Consider the following 22,340-nt stretch of genomic DNA (forward strand, 5'->3'; position numbering starts at 1 on the left):
ATGATTATTTTCATATCTTACACCGTCCGCTGTCTCCCTTCACCCATGTTTCTGGTTGTTCCCCTCGGGGGTGGGGTGGTGGTGGTGGTGTTATGTGTCGATCATTGCGATCGGTTCCACCTTTCTGGCCCCACCCACATGGCATCGCTACTCCCATTATTGTTCCTGAGGGGTTCCTTTCGGCTTCTTTTATTATTGTCGTTATTTTTCCCTTTTGGCTTTTTGATGAAACCCGCACTCTGATTTCAGGGTCCTCTAGACCCTGGCCTGCTGTGCCAATCCACCTACCCCTTCACTCTTCTTTTACTGAAGAATTGAATAAGGAAACATGCATTTGTATAATCGCTTCTCTGGATTTTTCTTTAGGGATTCCTTTATTTAAGGAAACGAGTCTATTTGTGTTGTTGTTGAAAGCATACACAGCTGAGCAGACACCCCTCCCACAAGGTCTAGATGCACAGCTCAGCACACTGGCTCCCTTCCTCCAGCTGTGCAGACCACCCCGCCACTGACTGCCCCTCCCCGTGAGCAGCCCCCTCACACTTCCCCTCCAAGAGTTTGCGTCTTCTTGTCACTCTGATCCCACTGAGAATGTTCTTTACAACAGCACAGTGCTCCAGGCCGGCATTCCGGACCAAGTAAGCTATTGTTTGGGCCTGGGCGACTTCAGGGAATATTTCTGTCTTCCGTCATTTTTAAATTGTCTTGTTGTGGGAAAATGTGTAACAAAATATTTGCAAAATCGACACTTTTTCCATGTGCATTCCAGGGGCATGGATTACACTCACCTTGTACAGGTGTCGCTCTGGCCCCACCTGTCTATCATTTTAAAACGGCTTCGGCCGGTCAGTTAGATGCTGGCCTGCAATAGTTTGAGTCAGGAGTTGCAGTGAGGTCCTGAAGGAGTGAATGCTAGGTTTTCCTTCAGGGTCTTAGCAAAAAGCGATCTCATTTTTTCCCTTCCTTTTGAGAGGTGTTTTGTTTTGTCTTGCTTCTCTCCTGAGGTAAGAGGGGTTTGTGAGTGCAGGCCAAACATCGCTAAGAGCCCATGATCTAGCAAAGACGCGTCTAGGACAGGGTGATGCAGGACTGTTGCTCTTGGGAAGCCTTTTACTGCGTCCCTCCCCCCCTCCCCCCCTTGGTGGCACAATGGTTGAGTGCTTGGGCTGCTAACCAAAAGGTCCGTGCTTTGAACACCCTTTCCCTCTCAGGGAGATAGATGCAGTTCCATAGAAGCTTTATAGCCTGGAGAGCCCTATGCCCTAGGGGCAAGTGTTCTCTGGTCTGTAGTCACATTGTGTCAGAATCAACCTGAAGGCCTATCTCTATCTCAGCCAGTTGTGGGGGTGGGGTGGGGGGGGGGGAGCGCACTGCTATGTTTCCAATCCACAAGTTGCCATAGCTGAAGGGGAAGGAGGGAAATCTTTCAAAGCTCCTCTGGAAGGCTCAGAGGCAGGTGTGAGGGCATGAAGAAAGCCCGTCCTTGGAGGAGGGACCAGTGGCTCTGGCGTTCTGTGGAAGGTTTTTGACTGGTTCTCAAAGGATGCTGGGACGTGGGCTGTTTCAGCACTGGGTGTTGGAAGGCAAAACCTCGTAAGTGGTTGAGCATTTGCTGATTCGAAGGCCAATAGTGATAGTAAGAAGCCAATAAACTGTATGAAAAGTCACACATAGAGCGATCAAGGAGGTGACAGATCGTTCCATACAGACAAAAACTTATCGTCATGGAGGAAGGCAACATGACAGTGGCTTAGAACTAATGTGGCTGTAATATTTATCATCCAAGTTGGGAGACTTTTGAGAGTAAAAGGCATGCTCTGATAACTATGCTGGGATAATTCCAGAACCATGGTGGGCCAGCCGGGAGATACACTCATATTCTATAGAGCAGAAAACCTAAAGTTGTGCAGAACCAACCCTGAGTGCTCCTCTTCCATCGACTCACAGTGTGTCCTTGACGGATGATTGAACGTCTGCAGACCTTTACCTCATCTGAAAAGTGGGGGTTGATAAGGGTCTATGCCGTATGGGTTTTATTTTGGGCTGTCACATGTGAAGCAGAACAGTGCACAATTATTAGTGTCAAGTTCTGACATTTTGTGTATTATAAGTACGTGGTTCTCCTACTTCTTCTTCATGATATACTCTTGCCCACAGATGCAGATAGAATGAATCATGATGCTTGCTTTGAATTTGGAAAGTGGTAGTGTTCTGTTCCGCAGCCCGTAATGTAGGATACAGTGTAGGTATCTGCTTTCGTAGCTCCAATAGGTTGTTCTAGTGCCCCTGGGGGTGGGTGGTGGGTGGCCAGGATCACCCACTGCGGGAACCATCGGACTCAATCAACTCAATGACAATGAGTTCCTTTTTTTTTTATGAGAATGTTGATTTAATGTAGAATATGAAACTGAGCATTCTGAGTTACAAATTCTGAGAAACTGTTAAGTGAGAACCTAGCTTGCTTTGTAAAATCTCACCAGTGAGTTACCTTTGTTCGTCTTCTTCTTCTTTTGGAGGATGGAAGGTAAAACTTCAAGTGAAATGTTCCCTTTGATGATAAATCAGGAAAAGTAGATTTGTGGTTGTGGTCAGGTTTGGGAGCTGGGCCCTGCCTTCACCAGTGTGCCTGAGTCCCCGACAAAGCCCAGTAAAGATGCCTAATCTGTGGAGCCTGTGAGCTCAGCAGGCCTGAGGAAAGGGAAGGCACTGCCTATGGAGGGGAAACCTGGTCAGCTTACCTGAACCCCAACTCCATGTTCCCCAAAGTATTGTCCCATTGACTGTTTAAATCTTCCCTCCTTCAACCTGGTATCCAGGAGGAGAAAGGCTGGCTAGATGCTCATATTCTTTTCACTAAAAGAGGTCCTTTTAGATAGTCTCTGAGCAGGTAATCACAAGTGACTCATCTCATTTCCGGTCTCTCTGGTACGATTCACGACTGATGCCATTCTAAACACCGAGGAGCAAGGGAATTCATGACATGGCTTGGGGGCACTCGAGTTTAGTTCTCTGGTGATAACTGAGATGAGAAAAACTGGGAGCCCCCGCCTGCCAGAGATGCAGCACATTCTGTGCCGACAGGCTTGTATACTGGAGGTGCTGGGGAAAGTTCACGGCAAGGAAGCGGCTACCCTGTGAGGCTCAGTCTGGCAAGCCACTGGCCTGTCTAGGGAGGCCATGCCTCCTGTTGGACTTCCACTCTCTGTGGGAACTGTAAGGAGTCCTGTCCTGGTGGTTCTGCTGTCCACTGCCGGGCTGGCCCTTCCAACCGACCAGTCACTCCAGGGAAGATGGATGCGGCTGTCTGTAAAGCCGATAGCCTTGGCCTTAGGGACAGCTGTCCTCTGTCCAATCTGGGGGGCTATGAGTCAGAGGCAAGTGGATGGCAGCCGTTTCTAGCACCCGGTATTCCCCTCAGCCCAGGAGTTCATAAACTCCGATGGATGTCCAGGGTGTCCTTGACCTTCTAGAACACTCCATCCCAAGAACCTTACAGGTCCTCCAGTTTGCCCCCAGCCTCTGACTCTGAACATCCTCCTTTGCCTCCCAGAAAGTGGTAAGAGCCCTGTCGGGCCCTCAGCTGGGCTCTCCTTGCCCGGTAGTGACCACCCTGGCCTTGCCGTTGCCGCCGTTCTGATTTGTGCTGCAGGAAAACCATCCTTGACTGGGTTCCATGGACTTTTGAGGATGCTTGGAAATGTTGTAAACTAGAGTCTATGCATTCTGGGTCTGCCAAGGATCATGGAGACGGTTTCATCAAAGCCTTCTCCTTCTGCCACGGACTCCCTGGTGTGTTTGGAACGGGTTCAGGCCTCTTTGCTTTGACACCTCTCTGCCTTCTCCTACTCCCCTCCCCACCCCCTGACAGAACGCGCCACGCTCCCCATCTCCGCATCTGGCTTTGCCAGCACTTGGGTCCTCAGGAGCCTGCAGAGCCCCAGGGACAGGAAGCTGCCGAGCACCCGCTCCCAGGGACCAACTGCGGGAGCTCATGTTGCTTTTCTTTTGCTTACAGAGCACGTTTAACGTCTCTACCAAGAAGGTCTCTCTGGATCTGCTCCTGCCGGATGCCAAGAGTGTCCGAATCGAAATCCTCACGTCAGACACTGCAGAAAGAGTCCTGGAGGTAAATGAGAAACGCCAGCTCCAGCAGGGAATTGAGGAAGAATTCTGTGCTGAAGCAGCGCCTCCCAGGACGTGATGACCTCCGGGAGGCTTCCTGCCCATCATCCTCTCCCGGATGACTTGTCTAGAGAGGCCGGTTCCTCGGAGCCCGACAGAGCAATCTGGGATACGGCCAACCCTCCGGGTCCACTCCGGTTTTATTCTCAACACGGGCACCAACTTTTTGGAGGTTTCTTAGGCAGTGGTTCTCAACCTGTGGGTTGCAACCCCTTTGGGGGTCGAACGACCCTTTCACAGGGGTCGCCTAAGACCATCAGAAAGCACACAGATATTGCACAGTATATAATTACGTGTTGTTTTGTGAGTAATCACTATGTTTTAATTATGTTCAATTTGTAACAATGAAAATACATTCTGCACATCAGATATTGACATGACGATTCCTAACAGTAGCAAAATTACAGTGATGAAGTAGCAACAAAAACAATGTTATAGTTGGGGGGGTCACCACCACATGAGGAACTGTGTGAAAGGGTCGCGGCGTGAGGAAGGTTGGGAACCACTGGCCTTGGGCCTTTTCCAAAGGCGCCCTGGTGGTGTCGTGGTTCCGTGTTGGGCTGTTTGGAATCACCAGCAGCTCCTCGGGAGAAAGGCTGGGCTTTCGACTCCCGTAAACAGTTACAGTCTTGGAAACCCGTAGTGGGGGGGGCGGGGGTTGCTTGGAGTCAGCATGGCAGTGAGTGTGGTTTATTTTAGGTCTTTCTAAAGGCTGTTGTTTCTTCCCTGCAAAGCAGCCAGGGATGTGCTCAGAACACATGCGGATTGCTTTATTGTGGGATGCCCCCTGGTAGGGAGAAGGATGGAGGGTGGAGCCCCGCTGAGTGTGAGACAGATAGACAGACAGACAGACACACACACACACACACACACACACACACACACACACACCCCGCAAAAACAAAACCGAACTCACTGCTATGGAGTAGATGCCGACTCAGAGCAGCCTTCTATGACAGGGTAGAGCTGCCCCTGTGAGTTCCGAAGCTGGAGCTGTGTACGGGAGTAGAAAGCCTCCTCTTTCTCCCGAGGAGGAGCAGCTGGTGGTTTGCAACAAGCTTTTCTCAAAATGCGAAAGAGCTGTCCCTCTCCCGCAACAGGGAAAGCCCTGCCCCCAGCGTGCCAGTTGGTGTCCTTCTGCCCACAGACTCCAGAGGACCAGGCTCAGCTTGAGCCAGCTCTCTGAGCACGAGGCCCAGACAGCATCTTCCCCTTCTTCAGATGGCACCACCCCCGCTCTGCCTCTCCGGGCATTCCCTGGGCTCAGAGGGGATGCTGGCTTCTCACCGCAGCACCCTGCTCCCAAAGGACTGCTCCGAGACCCCTTTCTGGTAGAGAAGCCCTGGGTTTTGTTTGCTTGTTTTTGTGAGACACCCTAGTTTTAATCATGCGAGTGGGAATAAAAAGTTCCAAGCCAAAGGAAGCTGGAAAGTATCAGGACTTTTCAAAGGACAGAGGGTTCTCCCTCGGCCCGGACCTTGCTTCCGCCTCTCTGCCCCACCCCATCCTATCTTGGACGTTTCTTTGGATGCTTCAAGGACCAGCAAGCTCAGCAATTACATATTGGGGCTGCTAACCACAGGTCAGCAGTTCAAAACCCTGCGCCGCTCCTCTGGAGCAAGACAAGACGTTCTACTCCCATAAGGGATTACAGTCTCAACTCCCCCAGGAGCAGTTGTACCCTGTCCTATGAGGGGCTCTGAGTCGGCATCCATGCGACAGGCATGGGTTGGTTTTGGTAATGTCTATGTCGCCGTTGCGGTTTGGTGATGCTTGAGTTTCGAAGCAGTGTTCACATTTGCCGAGAGGAACAATATCATCATGCCTCTATCCCCCACCCACCCCGCCCCAATGCTTACTCCTCTTCAAAGAAGGTGTTCGGATTGGCGGGTGTAGAAATTATGAAAGGTTGCTCCACTCTCCTCCCGCTCCCCGCCGCCCTCACCTTCTCGTTTGCTCTATCTGCCGTGGCACATAAGCTTGCTGTTGCCACTAAATGAGTCAGGGCATCTGTCATGTTTCCTTTAGGTAAGTTTATGTCCATGCGATGTGATGAAGGACGCCCAGCGGGGCGATGTTAACAGGGCCCGGCTGTGGACCAAACAGTCTGCAGTTTGAATCCCATGAGTATGGTGGTTGTGGGTGCCGTCAGTCGGCTCCACCTCACAGCACCGCGTGCACCACCGAGCACACCGCCGAACCAACACCGTCCCGCCGTGTCCTCTGGGAGCCCGTCCATGCAGCTGCGGTGTCAGCCCATCGTGTTGAGGGCCTTGCCAGCCAGCATGTCCTTCTCCAGGGACTGGTCTCTCCTGACAACTCCGACCCAGGAAGCTGGGCTGGTCTGTCGTTTCTTCACTCCTAATCACAAAAATAGATATTGATTATTATCATTATTTCGAGGTCTCCTAAGAGAAGCCAGGATCACTTTCAGGTTCAGGAAATGTTTCTTGCGCGAGGCCAGCGGTTCTCAACCTGTGGGTCGCGACCCCTCTGGGGGTTGAACAGCCCTTTCACAGGGGTCGCCCGATTCATCACAGTAGCAACATGACAGTGATGAAGTAGCAAGGAAAATGATTTTATGGTTGGGGGTCACCGCAACATGAGGAACGGTATCAAAGGGTCTCGGCATGAGGAAGATTGAGAACCACTGCTCTAGGCCACCGTGGGGGTTAGGTGCTGTCAAGCGGGTTCTGACTGACAGCAATCCTGTGTATACACAACAGAAGGAAACGCTGCCTGAGCCTGGGCCACCCTCGCAATCATGTTATGTGAGCCCGTTGTTGCAGCCATGGCAACGCTGTGCTGATGTTCAAAGCAACGTCCAACTGTAGGTCACAATCAGCCCTGTGGGCCCTCCTAACTCGTTTTCATCCCCCTCCCCTCTTTATCTCTGGTTAAAGGTGGCATCACACAGAATTGGACTGTCCCGGGAGCTCTTGGGCTACTTCGGTCTGTTTCTCCTTCAGTTTCACACGGAGGGCGAGCTCTCTGGTAAGAAGGCAAGGAGTACGTGTGGGTGACCCAGGAGACGGGGGGCCAGGTGTGAACAGGGCTCTGCCCAGGAGCTCTGGGGCACAGCTGAGAGGGCTCCTTACCCACCATCCCGAGGGAACCCTCCAGGGAGTGGTCCCTACTTCTGCCTCAGCCCCTGGATGAAAGGATTGGAGGATGGTGAGAGTGCTGGGGGTGAGGAAGGGGAGGGGAGGGACAGCTGGTCTTTCCTCTTGTACCTCCTCCTCCGGGCCCAGTCTCTGTGCATGCCTCACCTTTACCATTTGACCCTGACCCCACGTTCACCAGCCACCTTATCACTGGGCTGTGAGTGGAAGGCTTCTAGACTTTAGCGATTAGGACATCCCCCGGGACGTTTCCTTTGAGTCATGAAACGCGGAGATGATGGACGTCAGTCCTTAGATTCCTGTCCCTCTCAAGGCATCATGAGGTCAAGGAGCCCTGGTGGTGCAGTGGTTAAGTGCTCAGCTGCCGGTTGGTGTCTCCAGGGGCTAAACCCCTGGAGATCTGCCCGTGTCAAGATGACAGCCTACAGGACCCTCTGGGGCAGCCCGCCAGAGCTCCGCCCATCAGCCCCCCACCAATAAGAACAACAGAATGAGATGGCCAGAGAGGGCAGTGTGAGAGCCACTGCTGGACTGCACAGCGCCTTTCTAGACAGGAGCAGGGTTTTGTGTGCAGTGTTAGCCACCGTCTGCCGCAGTTTCTATGTGTCCGTGAGAAACTGGGAGCGGTGGTCTGGCGTCAGGAGTTGAGGAGTTTTGAGGGTCAGTTCACGGCTAATCCCTGGGGTGTGTCTGCCCAGGTGCTGGGCCTTTGTGGGCCTCCATCCCTTCATCTGTATCACAGTGTACAATAGCTCCTCCTCAAGCCACAGGCATTTGATGGAGCCCTGATGGTGTAGAGGTTTCATGCTGGGCTGCTAACTGAGAAGTCAGCAGTTCGAAACCATGAGCCTCTTCGAGGGAGAGAGATGAGGCTTTCTACTCCTGTAAACAGTCTCAGGAACTCCAGTGGCAGCTCTGAAACCCTGCCCTCTAAGGTTTCTGTAGTCCGCATTGACTGGATGACAGTGCGTTCATTGTTTGTTAATGATGTGTGTTTTCTTTAAATTAACTTCATAAAGTTAATTAAGAATTATTTTAATTTAAAATATAATTTTTGTCATTTAAAAAAAAGTATATGAATCCAAGAGACTATTGTTATTCTGATTTTACTATTTTAAAACAGTAGCATCTTGTTTTCTATTTTTCCGCTTCTGTGTGTACACACTGTTGCACACCTACACTGACCCATGATAGGCTTACGTGTGCGTGGAGACGGAGCACGAGTTCAACCAGTAAGACTCCCTTTTCCCCTTTTCTAGTGGTGAAACAAATGGCGGGCTTTGAACTCCCTTTTGTTAGTCTTCAAAATTTCGAAGTGGGACTCTGTAAGGTTGGACTCAGAAAGTGGTGAGTGGACATTGATAACTGTCGGAGTGTTTCTTACCCTTGCTGGAAGCCCTGGATGCAGCCGGGAGTCGGAATACACCAGACAACAGCCTGGCTTACCATTGCCGGTCACTTAGGGATGACCAGATGAGGCCTGCTTCTGCCTGGGTTTGGTCTAGCCAGGGGGAGGGTTCACGGTGGCCTTCGGGAGAGGGAGATGAGAAGAGCAAGCCTGGGAGGTAGAGGTGTGGGCGGGGGAGGGAGTAAGATGGAAAACAGAAGTGCCACAGAGGCAGTCCCAGGAAGGAGACTTGGAAGAGGCAGGATCCAGCCCCTGGGAGGGAGCAGGACATGATGGGGGATGACCTGGAAGAGAGCGCTCTGGCTGGAGTGTTGGAAGGTGAGCGCTAGGAGCCGTGATGGAGTAGAAAGCCTGGTGAGGCAGAGAGTCTGGGAGGAGGTTACCCGGAGCCTCTCAGGTGAGAGAGCGGGCAGGGTGTAGGCTGGCTACAGAAGGGTGCACATGCTGGCTGCGGGACTGGGGTACAGTGACAAGAATGGGAACTGTGAGCAGAGATGTCACTGAGCCCCTAAAACTCTGTTATTGTTACGATGGCTGTGTGCCTTTTCTCTTGGTCCTTAGTTTAATGAAAATAGGGCACCAGTGCAAACTGAAGGAAGGCTGTTGGGTCGGTTTCCACGCCCAGCGACCTGGCTGCTAGCTCCGCACAGCAGCCCGAAGCCACTGCCCAGTCCCGTGCCACCCTCACCACCGTCCCTGTGTTGGAGCACATTGCGGCAGCCGCAGGGTCCTTCCATCTCATTGTAGGTCTTTCTCTTTTTCAGCTAGACAGGGACGAAACTGTGGCTTTCTTAGGACAGTGGGGGCCTTGGTTCCCAGGGCCGAGAGTCATGGCTTTGGAGGGCACTTAGTCCCTGGTGTGCCTGCTTGGAAGGTGATGCCCATGAGCCATCCCTTCTGAGTTAATAACTGAATGGCGATGCACATGTTTATGACGAGATGAATTGGTTCATTCCTGGATCATGCAGGTATATGGACCCGACCCTCGACGCCCAGCTGATGGACTGCAGGGTGGCTGTAGACTTGATCTACCTGCAGGTAAGGACAATCAAGGACTGTCTGGACGCCATTAGAGAGCCTTAGGGTTGGGAATCCTTTACACAACAACTCTTTGTTCGAAGGGAAGCCTTCCACCTCTGTCTTAACAATCTCTCACTTCGCCGCTGGAACTTGATCACGGAAACTTAGGAAGGCTAGCTTGATCATCTAAAGTCACCACCCTGCCCCCCCAACAAACAAAAACAAAATACTGCCACCAAGTCAGTTAACTCGCAGTGACCCCCTAGAACAGAGTAGCACTGCCCCATAGAGCTTCTTTCTGGAAGCCGACTTCCTGGGAGCAACTGGTGGGTGTGAATCACCAATCATTTGGTTAGCGGCTGAGTGCTTCACCACAGCACTACCAAGGCTCTTGAGAATCACGCAGGGGCCTGCAATCTTATGTTACCATGGGCTTCTTTTTCTCTGCGGGAGAAGAGCAGATTTTCTGCTGAGAATCCCCACGGGGCAGTTCTGCCCTGTCCTGTCGGCTCACAGTGAGTCGGAATCAACTCTGTGGCAGTGGGTTTGGGTGCCCTTCGCTTTTTCTCTGAGCACACCCACCTTGGAGCTGGCCTCAGGGTGACCAATGATGCAGTCACATGGAGTCCCTGCTCAGAAAGACCGTATACCTGGGTTCATATTCTATTGGCCCAGCCTTGGAATTCTTTATAATGTTTGCACAAAGAGCCCTTGTTTTTCATTTTGTATTGGACCCCACAAATTCGATCATTTTTCCTCCTTCCCCATTCCCATCCCATCCTGAGTCCCCTCCACAAAAATAGCTTTTCCTTTGCCTGACTTGGGAGGTGAAGGTCCTGCTAAGTCAAGAGATGGTGCCCTTATATACACCCCGACGTCACCCCCACCCCAGATCTCCTGTCCTCCTCATAGCTTCTCGCCAGTGTCTACGCTCACCCAAGTGGTGTCTTTTGAGACCCGCCCCTCCCCAAGGGCTGTCTTGGCAACCCCGGGGGCAGGGGGTTGCTCCCTCAAACTCTAAACACACGGTCATCAAGTCAGTTCCAACTCATACACCTGTGGGTTTCCCAGACTGTCAATGTGTACGGGGGTAAAAAGCCTCCTCTTTCTCTTGCAGTGCAGCTGGTGGTTTTGAACAGTTGATCCTTTGGCTAGCAACCCAGTGTATAACCCACTGTGGCAGGGAGTCCCATGGTGGTGTCTCACAGTCTGTTCTGGGTGGGTCGATTACATCCTCCTTCCCTTGAAACCTCCTGGGGCTATTTTTCTATCGCCTGCTGCATCTTCTCCACAACATTTCCATCCCGTAGAGGTTACAGGCTCGAACCCCTTGTTGTCTCTCCCTAACTGAGTGAGTCCCCCACGGCTGCACACCCAGACACCAGAGCACCTCCTGGTACAGTGTGGTCACTCAGACCCTGTGCAGGGTCAGAATTGTGCTGGTTGCTTTAAATGCATGGTAAGAAAGTCACACCATCTACAGCTTGTGTGTGTGTGTGTTTTTAAAAAAAGAACCATAAAGTTTGCTGTCAATAGGTCAAGTAAGCTTATGTTATTCTTGCCGATTTGGTCGTGAGTCATCCAGTCCATTCCCACTCATGGCAACCCTACAGGAAAAACAGAACTCCCCCCTAAGGGCTCCTAGGTGTACTCTTGATGGATTAGACTGCCAGGTCTTTTCTCCTGGAGAGCCACTGGTGGGTTTGAACCACCGACCTTGGGGTTGGCCATCGAGCACTTAACGACTGTGCCCCTGGGGCTCTTCCTATTTACTAGAGGAGGCCAAAGAGAGATTTCACAATATTCATTGTTGTCATCTGTGTTAGCCGCTGTGGAGGCGTCCCCAACTCACAGCAACCCCTTGGTCAACCAAACAAGACTGCCCGGTCCTGTGCCATTCCCAGCACGCGTTGCAGACTGGACTCTTGTGATCTGAAGGGTTGACAGGGGCCCTTCTCAGGACACTGCCAGGTCTGTCTTCCCAGTTCCTATTAGTTTGGGGACGCTTCTGAGACCCAGTCAGCACCACTGCAGTGTGAGCTCCCACTGCCAGATGGGGAAGGGCTGCCCCAGGACTTGGATGAGCTGAGAGGAGACCCTGAGTCTCCTGCCGTGAAGGGGAGTGTTTTATTCTAAACCACTCCTCCGCTCATGACATTTATGGGTAGGTGGCTTTTATTTAATGTTCGCCTTGAGTCAGAATTGCTCGATGGGAGTGGCTCTGGCTTTTATTGAGCAGCTCAGGAGCTGCACTCCACAGCTGTGCATCGTCTGATGAAGAGGCAGAGTTGACGAGAAGGGGAGAGATGGTGGGCCAGTCATCCCTTTTAATGTCCTTTTCAGGGGATAAGAAAGCAGTAGTAAAATCTACTGAACTACTTCAGGTATAGCAAGGAAGGTCAGCGGAACAGTTTTGAGTGGCTTGGGTTTCTAGAGGGCGTAGAAGGAAGAGAAGAAAAGCTTCTTTTCTTTTCTTTCTATTTTTTTTTAACACATGCTCGAAACGTATGCTTTTTACAAGACCAAGACCATCTAGCATAGTGGTTCTCAACCTTCCTAATGCCGCCACCCTTTCATACAGTTCCTCGTATTGTGGTGACCCCCAACCATAAAATTATTTTCGTTGCTACTTCATACTTGTCATTTTGCTACTGTTATGAATCGGGCAACCCCTGTGAAAGGGTCATTTGACCCCCAAAGGGGTTGCGACCCACAGGTTGAGAACCGCTGATCTAGCAAGTCATCTCCATAAGGGTCTTATAAACTTTCCCCCCTCTGTTGCTAGTAATATTTTAAATAGTTTTATTAATATGTAATTCATATATCATACAGTTCAGTAGTTCAACCATATTAACAAGAGTTGTGCAATCAGTTCTAGAACATTCTCTTCCATCTCGTACTCTTGTTATTAGCTCCCCATTTCCCCCCAACCTCATCTGTCATATCCACGAGAAGCCGTTAACTCAGTTACCATCTCTATAGATTTACCAATCTTGGAATTCATATACAGAAAAAACATATTTTCAAAACCCAGTAAAAAACCCAACAACCACTCACAAAATAAACCTGAGAAGATCCTCAATGGAAAAGAAAGCTGGAACTATTAAAAACTAGTACAAATTTAAAATGGGTCAAATGGGAGAGCCAGTGATCAAGATGTTAGATTTTAACCTCACTGCAGCTGCAAGCATCCCCTCTCCATGGCACAGCCTTGATGGCAAGGTGATCAATCCCTGGTCTGTGGTCTCAGGGATGGATTCACCACAGGCTTAATCCACGTACACATGTTTCTCCTTCATTTTTTTTAATCAGACAACTTTAAAATGGGCTAAAAGGAGATCAAATGATAAGGTATTATTTTTTAACATAACCACATCTGCCATAATCAGCCTTACAATGCTTTCTGTCTGATCGTAAGGCTATTCACTTCCCTCCACGATGGTCAGAGGGGAGCCATTGGAGGTTGAAGGCATGTGTGGAGCCTGCAAATGGATTTTGGGCGTCCACTGTCATCCATAGCCTTCTGGAAACCAAGTGTGCACAATTTAACCTCGGACACCATTCCCTCCTTCGGATTTGGATTTTCTTATGTATAACCCTTGAATCTCGCAGGCTGGTGTCATTCTTCCAAATGGACTTTAGTGATTCCTCACTTAGATGGATGCTTAGTTTTAAGACAAAGCCTTCAGGGTTTTATAAATTCTAAGAAGGCAAATCAAAATAGTACTTATGAAATGTCTAATGTCAATGAGGATGTTTTCACTACTAGAATACAGTATATTGTATACCAACCTAGCATATTGTAAGCCCATGTTACACTTTGATCCATGTATGATCAGGCTCAGTGTGCTTAGGCCTGCATCCCTGACACTCCCTGGCATTGCGTCCTGGCTCTGAAGTCCATCATGGACTGTGTCAGCTTTGTTGGGTGTCACACCCATTGTACCACCGATCGGAACCTTGCTCCTGTGGGAAAGAGCGTCCTCTTTGCGGCATCGTTCCTGGGAACACATTGGGTGAAAGGGCAGAGCTGGCAGCAGCAGCAGCAGCATCCTATGATTTTTATGTCTTCATTAAGGTGTTATAAACCAGAGTATTTTCTCTGCTCACACCTGAGGGGGACGGAGGTGAGTGGAGTGGTTTTGTGGAAACTGCAGTTTCAGCAACGAATTCTGTCCTTGCTTTGCCCCTGGGGCAGTCTCCTCTTGGGCCTCCACTTTGTCCCCTGAGCTGCAGTGCCTCCCTGCTAAACCATGATGTTGGACCAATAGTTTCCAAGTTTTCTCACCAGATTTAATAGCAGTGACCAAAAAACCCCGGGGCGGGGGGTGGGGTGGGGTGGGGGGAATCTCATGTAAAAACAAAACCCAGGAATCCTTACCACAAGCTTTATCACTTTACACCTAACACTAATTCTAAGCCTAACACGAAACCTAACCCTAACCCTAACAAAAATCCTGACCCTAACCCTAACCTTAACCCTAACAAACTCTAACCCCAACGCTAACCCGTAACTACTCATACTTAACACAGGTGTTATCACTTCATCCCTACCCTAACCCTAACTTTTAAAAAAGCAAAAAGAAACAAAATCCAGGTGCCGTGGCATTGACTCAGACCCATAATGACCCCATGGCTGTCAGAGCAGAACTGGGCTGTCGGTTTCCGTGGCTGGTTTTGTGGAAGTCGATTGCCAGACTTTACTTCCGAGGCACTCCTGGGTGGACTCAAGTCTCCAGTCTGTTGGTTAGGAGCTGGGTTTGCACCACTCAGGGATCGTCCTGACTTAGCAAATTGTCAGTAGCCCTTCCTTAGTTCTCTGTCCAGTTTGTAGTAAATCACCAAGAGAATTATAGCTGATGTCATAGCAATCTTCATCAGGGTTATCATCATCATCATCATCCCTTGAATCTGAGCGAAGTCTGAGAAATCGAAAGACGTGCTCAAGGTCAGCAGAGAGTCACAACCACCTGCCTACCCACAGCCCCAAGGAGGGCAGAGTGTTGCTTCGTGGGTAAAGCCTCCCCTCCTCTCTCTCTGCATCTGTGCTGTGTTGCTCGTACCCTCAACATAGTACTTCTCACTCACCACGGTAGATACCATTGGCATACATGTCTCTCTGACCAGACTGGAACAACGGCCAAGGACGGAGACGGTGTCTCCGTCTTCCTCATGTCTGGGACACATCGAGTGTGTGCAGCAACAAGCAGCAATCGTCCCTTTTGAGAATCCATGCAAAAAGTGGTGACGAGCCTTTCCGATGAATAATGGGCCACCTTCAACTCAAAAACTCCAGCTCATGGTGACTGAGTGAAATTCCAACTCAAAGCAGCCCTACAGGTCAGGGCTGAATGGGGGTTTCTTTTGGGGAGTTAATGGGTGAAGGATACCCTTTGGATTGTTGAAAAGCAGAAATGCCCGGCAAGGCCCGAGTTGCTAGCTGGACCAACAGACTTACTTTACTTACTCTCGCACCACGTAGCCTTTCCGTTGGGGAGTCTGGGTTCTCTAGAGCAGCGGTTCTCAACCTTCCTCATGCTGCCACCTTTTCATACAGTTCCTCATGTGGTGGTGACCCCCAACCATAACCTTTTCCATTGCTAGTTCATCACTGTCATTTTGCTACTGTTATGAATTGGGTGACCCCTGTGAAAGGGTCGTTCGATCCCCAAAGGGGTCTGGACCCACAGGTTGAGAACCACTGCTCTAGAGAGAACTATAGATAGAGAGATTCACATCAAAGAATTGGCTCACACAATTGTGGAAGCTGGTTTGTCCCAATCTGTGGATCAGACAGCAAGCTTGCTGGATAACAAACAGACATTGGCAAATCCAAATTCTACGGCTCTGGGAACTTTTGCAGGTTTCCCTCCTAAGAACCAGAGATCAGGTGACAAGAAGACTGCAGGGTCCACACACACAGAGAACGAGAGCGCTTTGCCAGAATATCTATTTATTCCCGGAGGCAGGCTGCATGCCTGAAGAAACTCCCCTTTCAACTGATTGACTGGTCACATCAGACCACATCATGCAAAGTGACTTTATTATATTGCATGTCATCTAAGCCACTGGGATTCATAGCCTAGCCAAGTTGACAGATTACATTAGCTATCATAGTTTCCTTTGAGAATGAAACAAAACGAATTTGAGTGACAGTAGCAAAATGGTCAGTTGTATATACAAGTGTACATTTCTGAGTTTTCTCCAAAGTGTTAAGGGCCCGGTCACTTCTGGGCCTGCATTTCAGGATAGCATTATTGGTACATGCAGTAACTTTATGCAAACTAGAAAGAGTTGACCCACCTAGGCAAGCCTAACCCCAAATCAGGGCTCCTGGTTTGGAATGGGGGCTGACTGGCCTTTAGCCATCTAATTGTCCCCAAGGATCTGTGCCCTTGTTTAGGGCACAAGTTGCACACACCCTGGCGGCTAACCCACTGAACAACAAACAAGAATAGGCACAGGACTCTGAATGGCAGCTCAGGTGTTGGAGAGCAGGGGCGGGGGGCAAGCAGGGACAGCACAGAAGCTGGGACCAACCTAACTACTAACACCAGGAGGGCTTGCTCATCACGGCCTTTGAGACAGGGCTCAGTAACACTCCAAGCAGGCAGCACAAAAGAGGAGCGAATCTGAGTAAGCCGTAGCCCAATTTTTACAGGCAGCAGAAGGGGGTCGTGGGGGCTCATGGGCTGTGCAACTGGGAGAGTGCAGGGGATGTGATAGCAGTGTGAGAGAGTGCTGTTGAATCTCCCTGAGGTCCAAGACAGACACTGGGACCAGGAAGGACAGTGGGGACAGCAGGCGGCACAGAGAGAAATAAGCCACATCGGACACCAGGCATGAGCTTATGCAGCAGGCCCTGTGAAGGAGAGAGAGAGAGAGAGTCCCCACCTTTGCCAACGGAAAATCGAATTTCTCTGCTTGCATCAGCATCTGCAGCCCATGAAGCCCTCCCTTCCTGAGATCAAGCATTCAGAACTCCTGAGTTAAGGATAAGAGTTCCCTCTGGTAGTTCTCAGGAGACAATATCAGACACACTGTGGCTGGGTCAATTCAGACTCAGAGGAACCCCGTGTGGCTGAGGGGAGCTGCGCTGTCGGGCTGAGTCTTTGCAGAGGCGGCTGGACACACAAAATCATGCGAGAAGAAGGACGAATCAAAAGCAAAGCACGCAGAAGAGGAAATTTCCCTGTTGGAGACCAGAATCGGTCATTTCCAGACGACTGTGCTAACTACGTGTCGATACAGCTAAAAGGCATGCAGAGAACAAACTGGCAGAGATCAGCAAACAAATGGAGTCATGAAGCGAGAGACACGGCATGCGAATCGAAAACAATCCAAAGAGAACTCCTGAAACTGAGAAATCCAGCTGAATTCGAAAAATTAAGAGAAGCACTTGCTATTGAGATGAACTCGGAGAAGATAGACGACATGAACTAGAAGATAAAATAACTGAACGCTTCAAGCTCCAAAATCAAGAGAGAAGAACACAGGAACGCAAGCAAACCCAGACAGACCTGGAGATGTTCTTTCCGGTGAGGGATGCAACACGGTCCGCTTCAGTTTGTCATGCTCCGCCCGGAAGACCACACGATGGTTCCACTCACAAATGGCCAACACCACTTCACTCCAGCTCACTGGCGCCTAGGACGCTGATGTTCCAGGGTTCTGTTTCATGTGGCCCCTTTCAGTTTCCCTGGATCCGTGCTTCATACTTTTCACGGTTCCATTCTTAATGGACGTGCGCCCTTGTTTCCTCTCGTTTTGAACGCGCTCCTCAGCAAGCTGTGCTCCACTGACCGCAGCAAGGTGGATTCTTCTTGGACGAGGCAGCTTTTGCCAGTCGTAGTTTTACTGCGTTATCTCAGACAGACAGAGATAACTCGATCTCTAAGCCCTTTCTCTCAGGCTGTCCTAATCTGGGAGCTCCGTGGGCATCCGTTCAACGTGGAGGACTGCCGGTGCTTGAAATCCCAGTGGCTGCTCCTGTGACATCACAACAACATGCAGGCCTCTGCAGTCCCACGCACTGACCAGTGGTAGGAGCCTCAGTTTACCCAGCTATAAAGTGGAAGCAACTGTTTCTGCCTTACAGTATCGTTGGAATGAAGCCATCCAGAAAACTTAGGTAACACTGGCCTTGCGCCCCCAGTGGAAAGAGAACTGTGCAACATCTGTTCAGTTCTGTATTCTGCTCTTGGACAGCCGATGTAACCTGCCCAGATCACTGAAGGAGACAACCCACAGATTTACATTGGGACGAAGGCATCAGTAAGTGCCTGATAATTGGCAAAGATGTATTGAGTGTTCACGATATGCCCAGCACTGGGCAAGACACGCTGAGGTGAGGAATACAGGGTCTTCCCTCGAGGGGCCACCAGCTTAAATGAGGAACAACAGAAACTTCTTTAAAGCACGATAAATCAAAGTAACATGGGCTAAGTGTAGAGCTAATGAGATGTGCAACTGAGAGCAGAGCCCCCCTTGAGGCCACGCCGGACAGAAGGGAAGGGGACAAAGTGCAGAGGCTGAATACCGGCAGGGGCGGGGAAGGCACAGGAGAAAGAGCCCGGAGCAGGGAGGCCAGCTGCGGCTTTATGACATCCATTTTTCACTTCGCTTAAGGACAATCCCGAGGAGCTTCCGCTGGGAGCAATTGCCTTCGTGGAGCCCAGTGCCGTGTGTTCTGCGGGAGCCTGCCCTGGAGGAGGGAAAGGAGCGGGCAGGCCACCGAGGACTTGCAGTCGAGGCACACTTGCTGAGGAATGGACAGGGCTCAATAATATGTGGAATTCTTTAAGTCACAGAATTTGTTTTCATTTTATAAAAGATTTGCAAAGAGGGAAGAGTTCCAAAAAAAGAAGTAAGTGTGACTCCAAATCTTAAATCAATTGTTATGATAACTGATTAGCTTTGGAGGGTGTATTTATTTCCTCATTTGCATGTATTTTATATGCATGTGCTTCTTGGATACATAAAAATGCATTAGAAACTTGTGTTTTTTCAATACGCGTTCACTTTGTGTTCTAAAAATTGAGGCCTGCCAATAGATCCTTATTTTGTCACTAGGACAATTGTTATCAACACCCAAGACTTTTCTCATGTCTGTATTATTTTAATTTTATCCTAACATTCATCTCATAACAATTCAAACAAGCAAAGGTGGTGGTTGGTGTCGTTGCTAGATGCTGTCAGGTGCTCCTGGCGTGTAGAGTAGACCTGGGCTCCGTGGGGCTTTCGCGTGGTGAGTTTTGGTTACGCATTGCCAGGCCTGCTTTCCAAAGCGCTGTGGGTGGGTCTCCACCACGACCATCGGCTCATAGTCGGGTGCTTGGCCAGCTGTGCCACCCAGGGACTCCTTTTTGGGTTGTATACAGACTTCAACAAGTGTTTCCAAACTTTTTATTCAGAATTAGGTGAAGGTTTACAGAGCCGATCACAGTCGTACATTCATTACTGCATGCACTTTCGGATCCAACTCATCACTGCACCCCCTCCATGGACCATGGTGGTTCCCCTGCTTCCCCGTGTTTCCTGTTTCCATCCCTATGGCTTTCCTGACTTTCTGAATTCTCTGTTTGTAAATGCCGCCCTTTTGATTTTAAATGGTGAGTATTCTAACGCGTACAGGAGGAGCTCCATCCCAGAGGGTCAGAGTCTCGGGGAACCTCCAGTCTCTAATGGACCAGTAAGCCTGGGCTCTTTGGGCATTTTGACTTTTGTTCCACATCCCCCCCCCCCCGCGCTCTCCAGTCCATTGGACTGATTGTTTCCATATATCTCCCCATTCCCTTTGGTTGCGGGGAGAATAACTGCTGTACCTTCAATGGCTGTCCGTCATTAGAATGCGGAGCACTGTCTTGGTGAGCTATATACTGTGTCAGCTGACTTTGGGGCCCCCAAGTAAACACCTTCGTATTGTTGGACATTTCGTAATAGCATCTGCTGCATAGGGTGGCTGTGAGAAGTGGTTTTTGTTTTATAGCAATTAGAACATTGCCTGCCCCCCAGTAAGCACTATACACATGTTTGCTATTAATAAGTGGCCACATTCTCAACTATTATAGACAGTACTAGTAATCGCCTCATGAATACATTTTTCTCGTATTCAAATTTGCCAATTTTGTAAAAGAGCTTTACATTTGCATTGCCAATTACTTCACAAAGTTGCACCAATTAAATCCCATTTGTTATTGATGGAGCTCCCTGTTTCCACAAATCAATGCCGAGTCTGAATATCATATATATATATAATCTATGCCAATTAAAAAAAAATCTTTGCCAATTTCAAAGGCAAAACATTCTTTGATTGCTAGTGAGATTGAGCTCCACTTGGAATTCCTATACATGTTCTCTGCTGTTTTCCTATATGGATGTTTATGTTTTGCCTAGTGTTCACATAATTAGTATTACATTCTTTGATGCATATGATGCAATCATTTCCTGGTTGACCTTTTGACCCTTCATTCTGTTCTTAGTGGTTTCATGTTGTGATGCAGTTCTATGAAGAAGCCCTGGGAGGTCGGGCACGCACAGCTAAGTGCACTACTTCTAATGGAAAGCTGGTTGGTTGAAACCCACCCAGGGCATCTTGGGAGACAAGCCTGGTGACCTGCTTCCCTGTGGAGGAATTCTACTGTGCAAACAGTGGGTTGCCATGAGCCAGAATCAACTGACTCAACTGGGAACCCACAGTAAATGCAGCACCCTCTCATTTGGTCTCCCTTTTGACCCATTTGAAAGATTTTAGGGTTTTCTGCTCTCTCTGATTGAGGTTTACCTATGGTTGTCTAGTTGTTGTTATTGTTGGCTCTTTTGGTTTGTCTGTTTGCTTTATATGGTTGTGTTGTGTTTTGTATGATTTTCTGTACATGAGACCCAGAATAGGTGGTAACTGAATAGAAGCCTGCCAGCGGGGAATGGCGGGGAGTGGAGGGGTGGGTGGGTAGAAACAGGGAGCTAACAACAATGAGTACGAGAAGCCAGTGTTCTGAAATTGATTGCACAAGTCTTCTTAATAGGATTGAACATTAAATTGTAGGATATGTGGGGAAAAAACACATCTATGAACTATCACTTCATAACTGCTGATAAAGAACCCAGAGGATGAAAACATTTTTTTCAGAGAGCCTCCAAAAGGTCAACATTTAGCCTATAGCCGACAAGAGAAGATGGGGGCAGGGAAACCGGAGTGCTGGGGATGGAAGGCCCTGCACACAGTGACGAGAAGGCTGCCACTGTGGAAACCGTAACGCGTGTCATTGGTCAGTTGGTGTGGAACTTAGAAACAGAAACCCAGCTTGCCGTGTAATCACAAATACACAATGAAAGGTGGTTACAAATGGGGAAAAAGGACATTTCCTACCTCAAAGGAGAGAGATTCGCCTTTCGTTTCTTCCAGCTCTTTTAAGGGTTTTGCTTTTAAACCTGCAATCTGTCTCGACGGTGTTTGGCTGAGTGGTGCGGGCGGGAGGCTGAGTTAAGTTTCCATCCCGAGTACAGTCACTTGCCCCCCGTGGCGGAATCATCTTTCCTAGCTCCGCCAATTTCAAAAGCATCCTTTAACCCATGCTCAGTCTCCCTGTGTAGTCACAGAGCCGTTCTTACAGCCTTTCATGCACGACTATGTTTTGTTAGATTAGTTCATTTCTTGTAAGATTGTTCATTTACACGTACGTTATTTTAAGGCCATACAGGACATAGAAAAAGAATGGGCCAAACCTACACAGGCTCAGAGGGAGAAACTCATGTCTCTTCAGAAGGAAGACCAGCGGACACAGGTGAGTCAGCCTGGAATGGGAGAGACCCCTCGGAAGGGATGGAAGGAAACCTCCGGGGTGAGGATGTTCCCATATTTTCATTTAGAAACCCACCAAGCACGAAGAGTGGGGCTCTTTTTAACAACGAGGGTACCTTTATTGATTTTCCTGTTTACAAAATTAATACAGGCTCATTACTTAAAGATTCTACAAATGCAGGCAGCCTAAGTCTATTGCCAAGCTAACTAATATTGATCCTCAACATTATTGGTAGTGACCACTATTATTATTATTTCATTCTACAGCTAGGTTACCATTTAGTGAATGCAGTCAGTGTTCCCATCTTTTTTGCTGCTATAAATCAGTTGGGCAGTGAGTGCACGAGGCCCCAAACTGTGTCTAATTTATACATGCTCTGGGTATTCCCACACCTGGTACCGTTCCTGGCTGAACATTCCTGAAGACTGCAGCTTATAGCCTCTGTCTTGGAATGTGTGTTCTATTAGTCCTTAGGAGGAATCTCTAATAGACTTAAAAAAATCATTTTATCCAGGGCTCTTAGAGCTCTCATGACATTCCACACATCAACTGTATCAAGAATATGTGTGCATTTGTTGCCATCTTCATTTCCAAAACATTTCCTACTTGAGCCCTTGGTATAAGCTCCTCTTTTTTTACCCTCCCTCTCCCATCCCCCCACCTCGTGAATTCTTGATCAATTCTATATTGTTATTACAGTGAACCCTCGCCACTTCCTTGGTCACTTCAAAAGCGAAGGGAGGAAGCTAATTTGTAGAAATAACCTGAACAGTGCCCCCTGGGCACCCTTGGGCTGTCTGGAAGTCT

The 22,340-nt window shown here is 49.2% G+C and overlaps 1 protein-coding gene across 1 annotated transcript in view; it reads left to right on the top strand.

The window, feature by feature from the left end:
• The window catches only part of SNX31 (sorting nexin 31), a 48,368-nt gene that overhangs the window by 6,246 nt on the left and 19,782 nt on the right, over nucleotides 1-22,340 (top strand). The window contains exons 4-8 of the mRNA XM_004697691.2: nucleotides 4,016-4,126; nucleotides 7,086-7,176; nucleotides 8,564-8,651; nucleotides 9,681-9,750; nucleotides 21,423-21,515. Coding sequence (XP_004697748.1) covers nucleotides 4,016-4,126; nucleotides 7,086-7,176; nucleotides 8,564-8,651; nucleotides 9,681-9,750; nucleotides 21,423-21,515 — 453 coding nt within the window. The remainder of the gene's footprint in view (nucleotides 1-4,015; nucleotides 4,127-7,085; nucleotides 7,177-8,563; nucleotides 8,652-9,680; nucleotides 9,751-21,422; nucleotides 21,516-22,340) is intronic.

This window comes from Echinops telfairi, unplaced genomic scaffold, assembly GCF_000313985.2.
Source record: "Echinops telfairi isolate 266 unplaced genomic scaffold, ASM31398v2 ScPeMD7_1;HRSCAF=3_0, whole genome shotgun sequence".
Classification (NCBI taxonomy): Eukaryota; Metazoa; Chordata; class Mammalia; order Afrosoricida; family Tenrecidae; genus Echinops; species Echinops telfairi.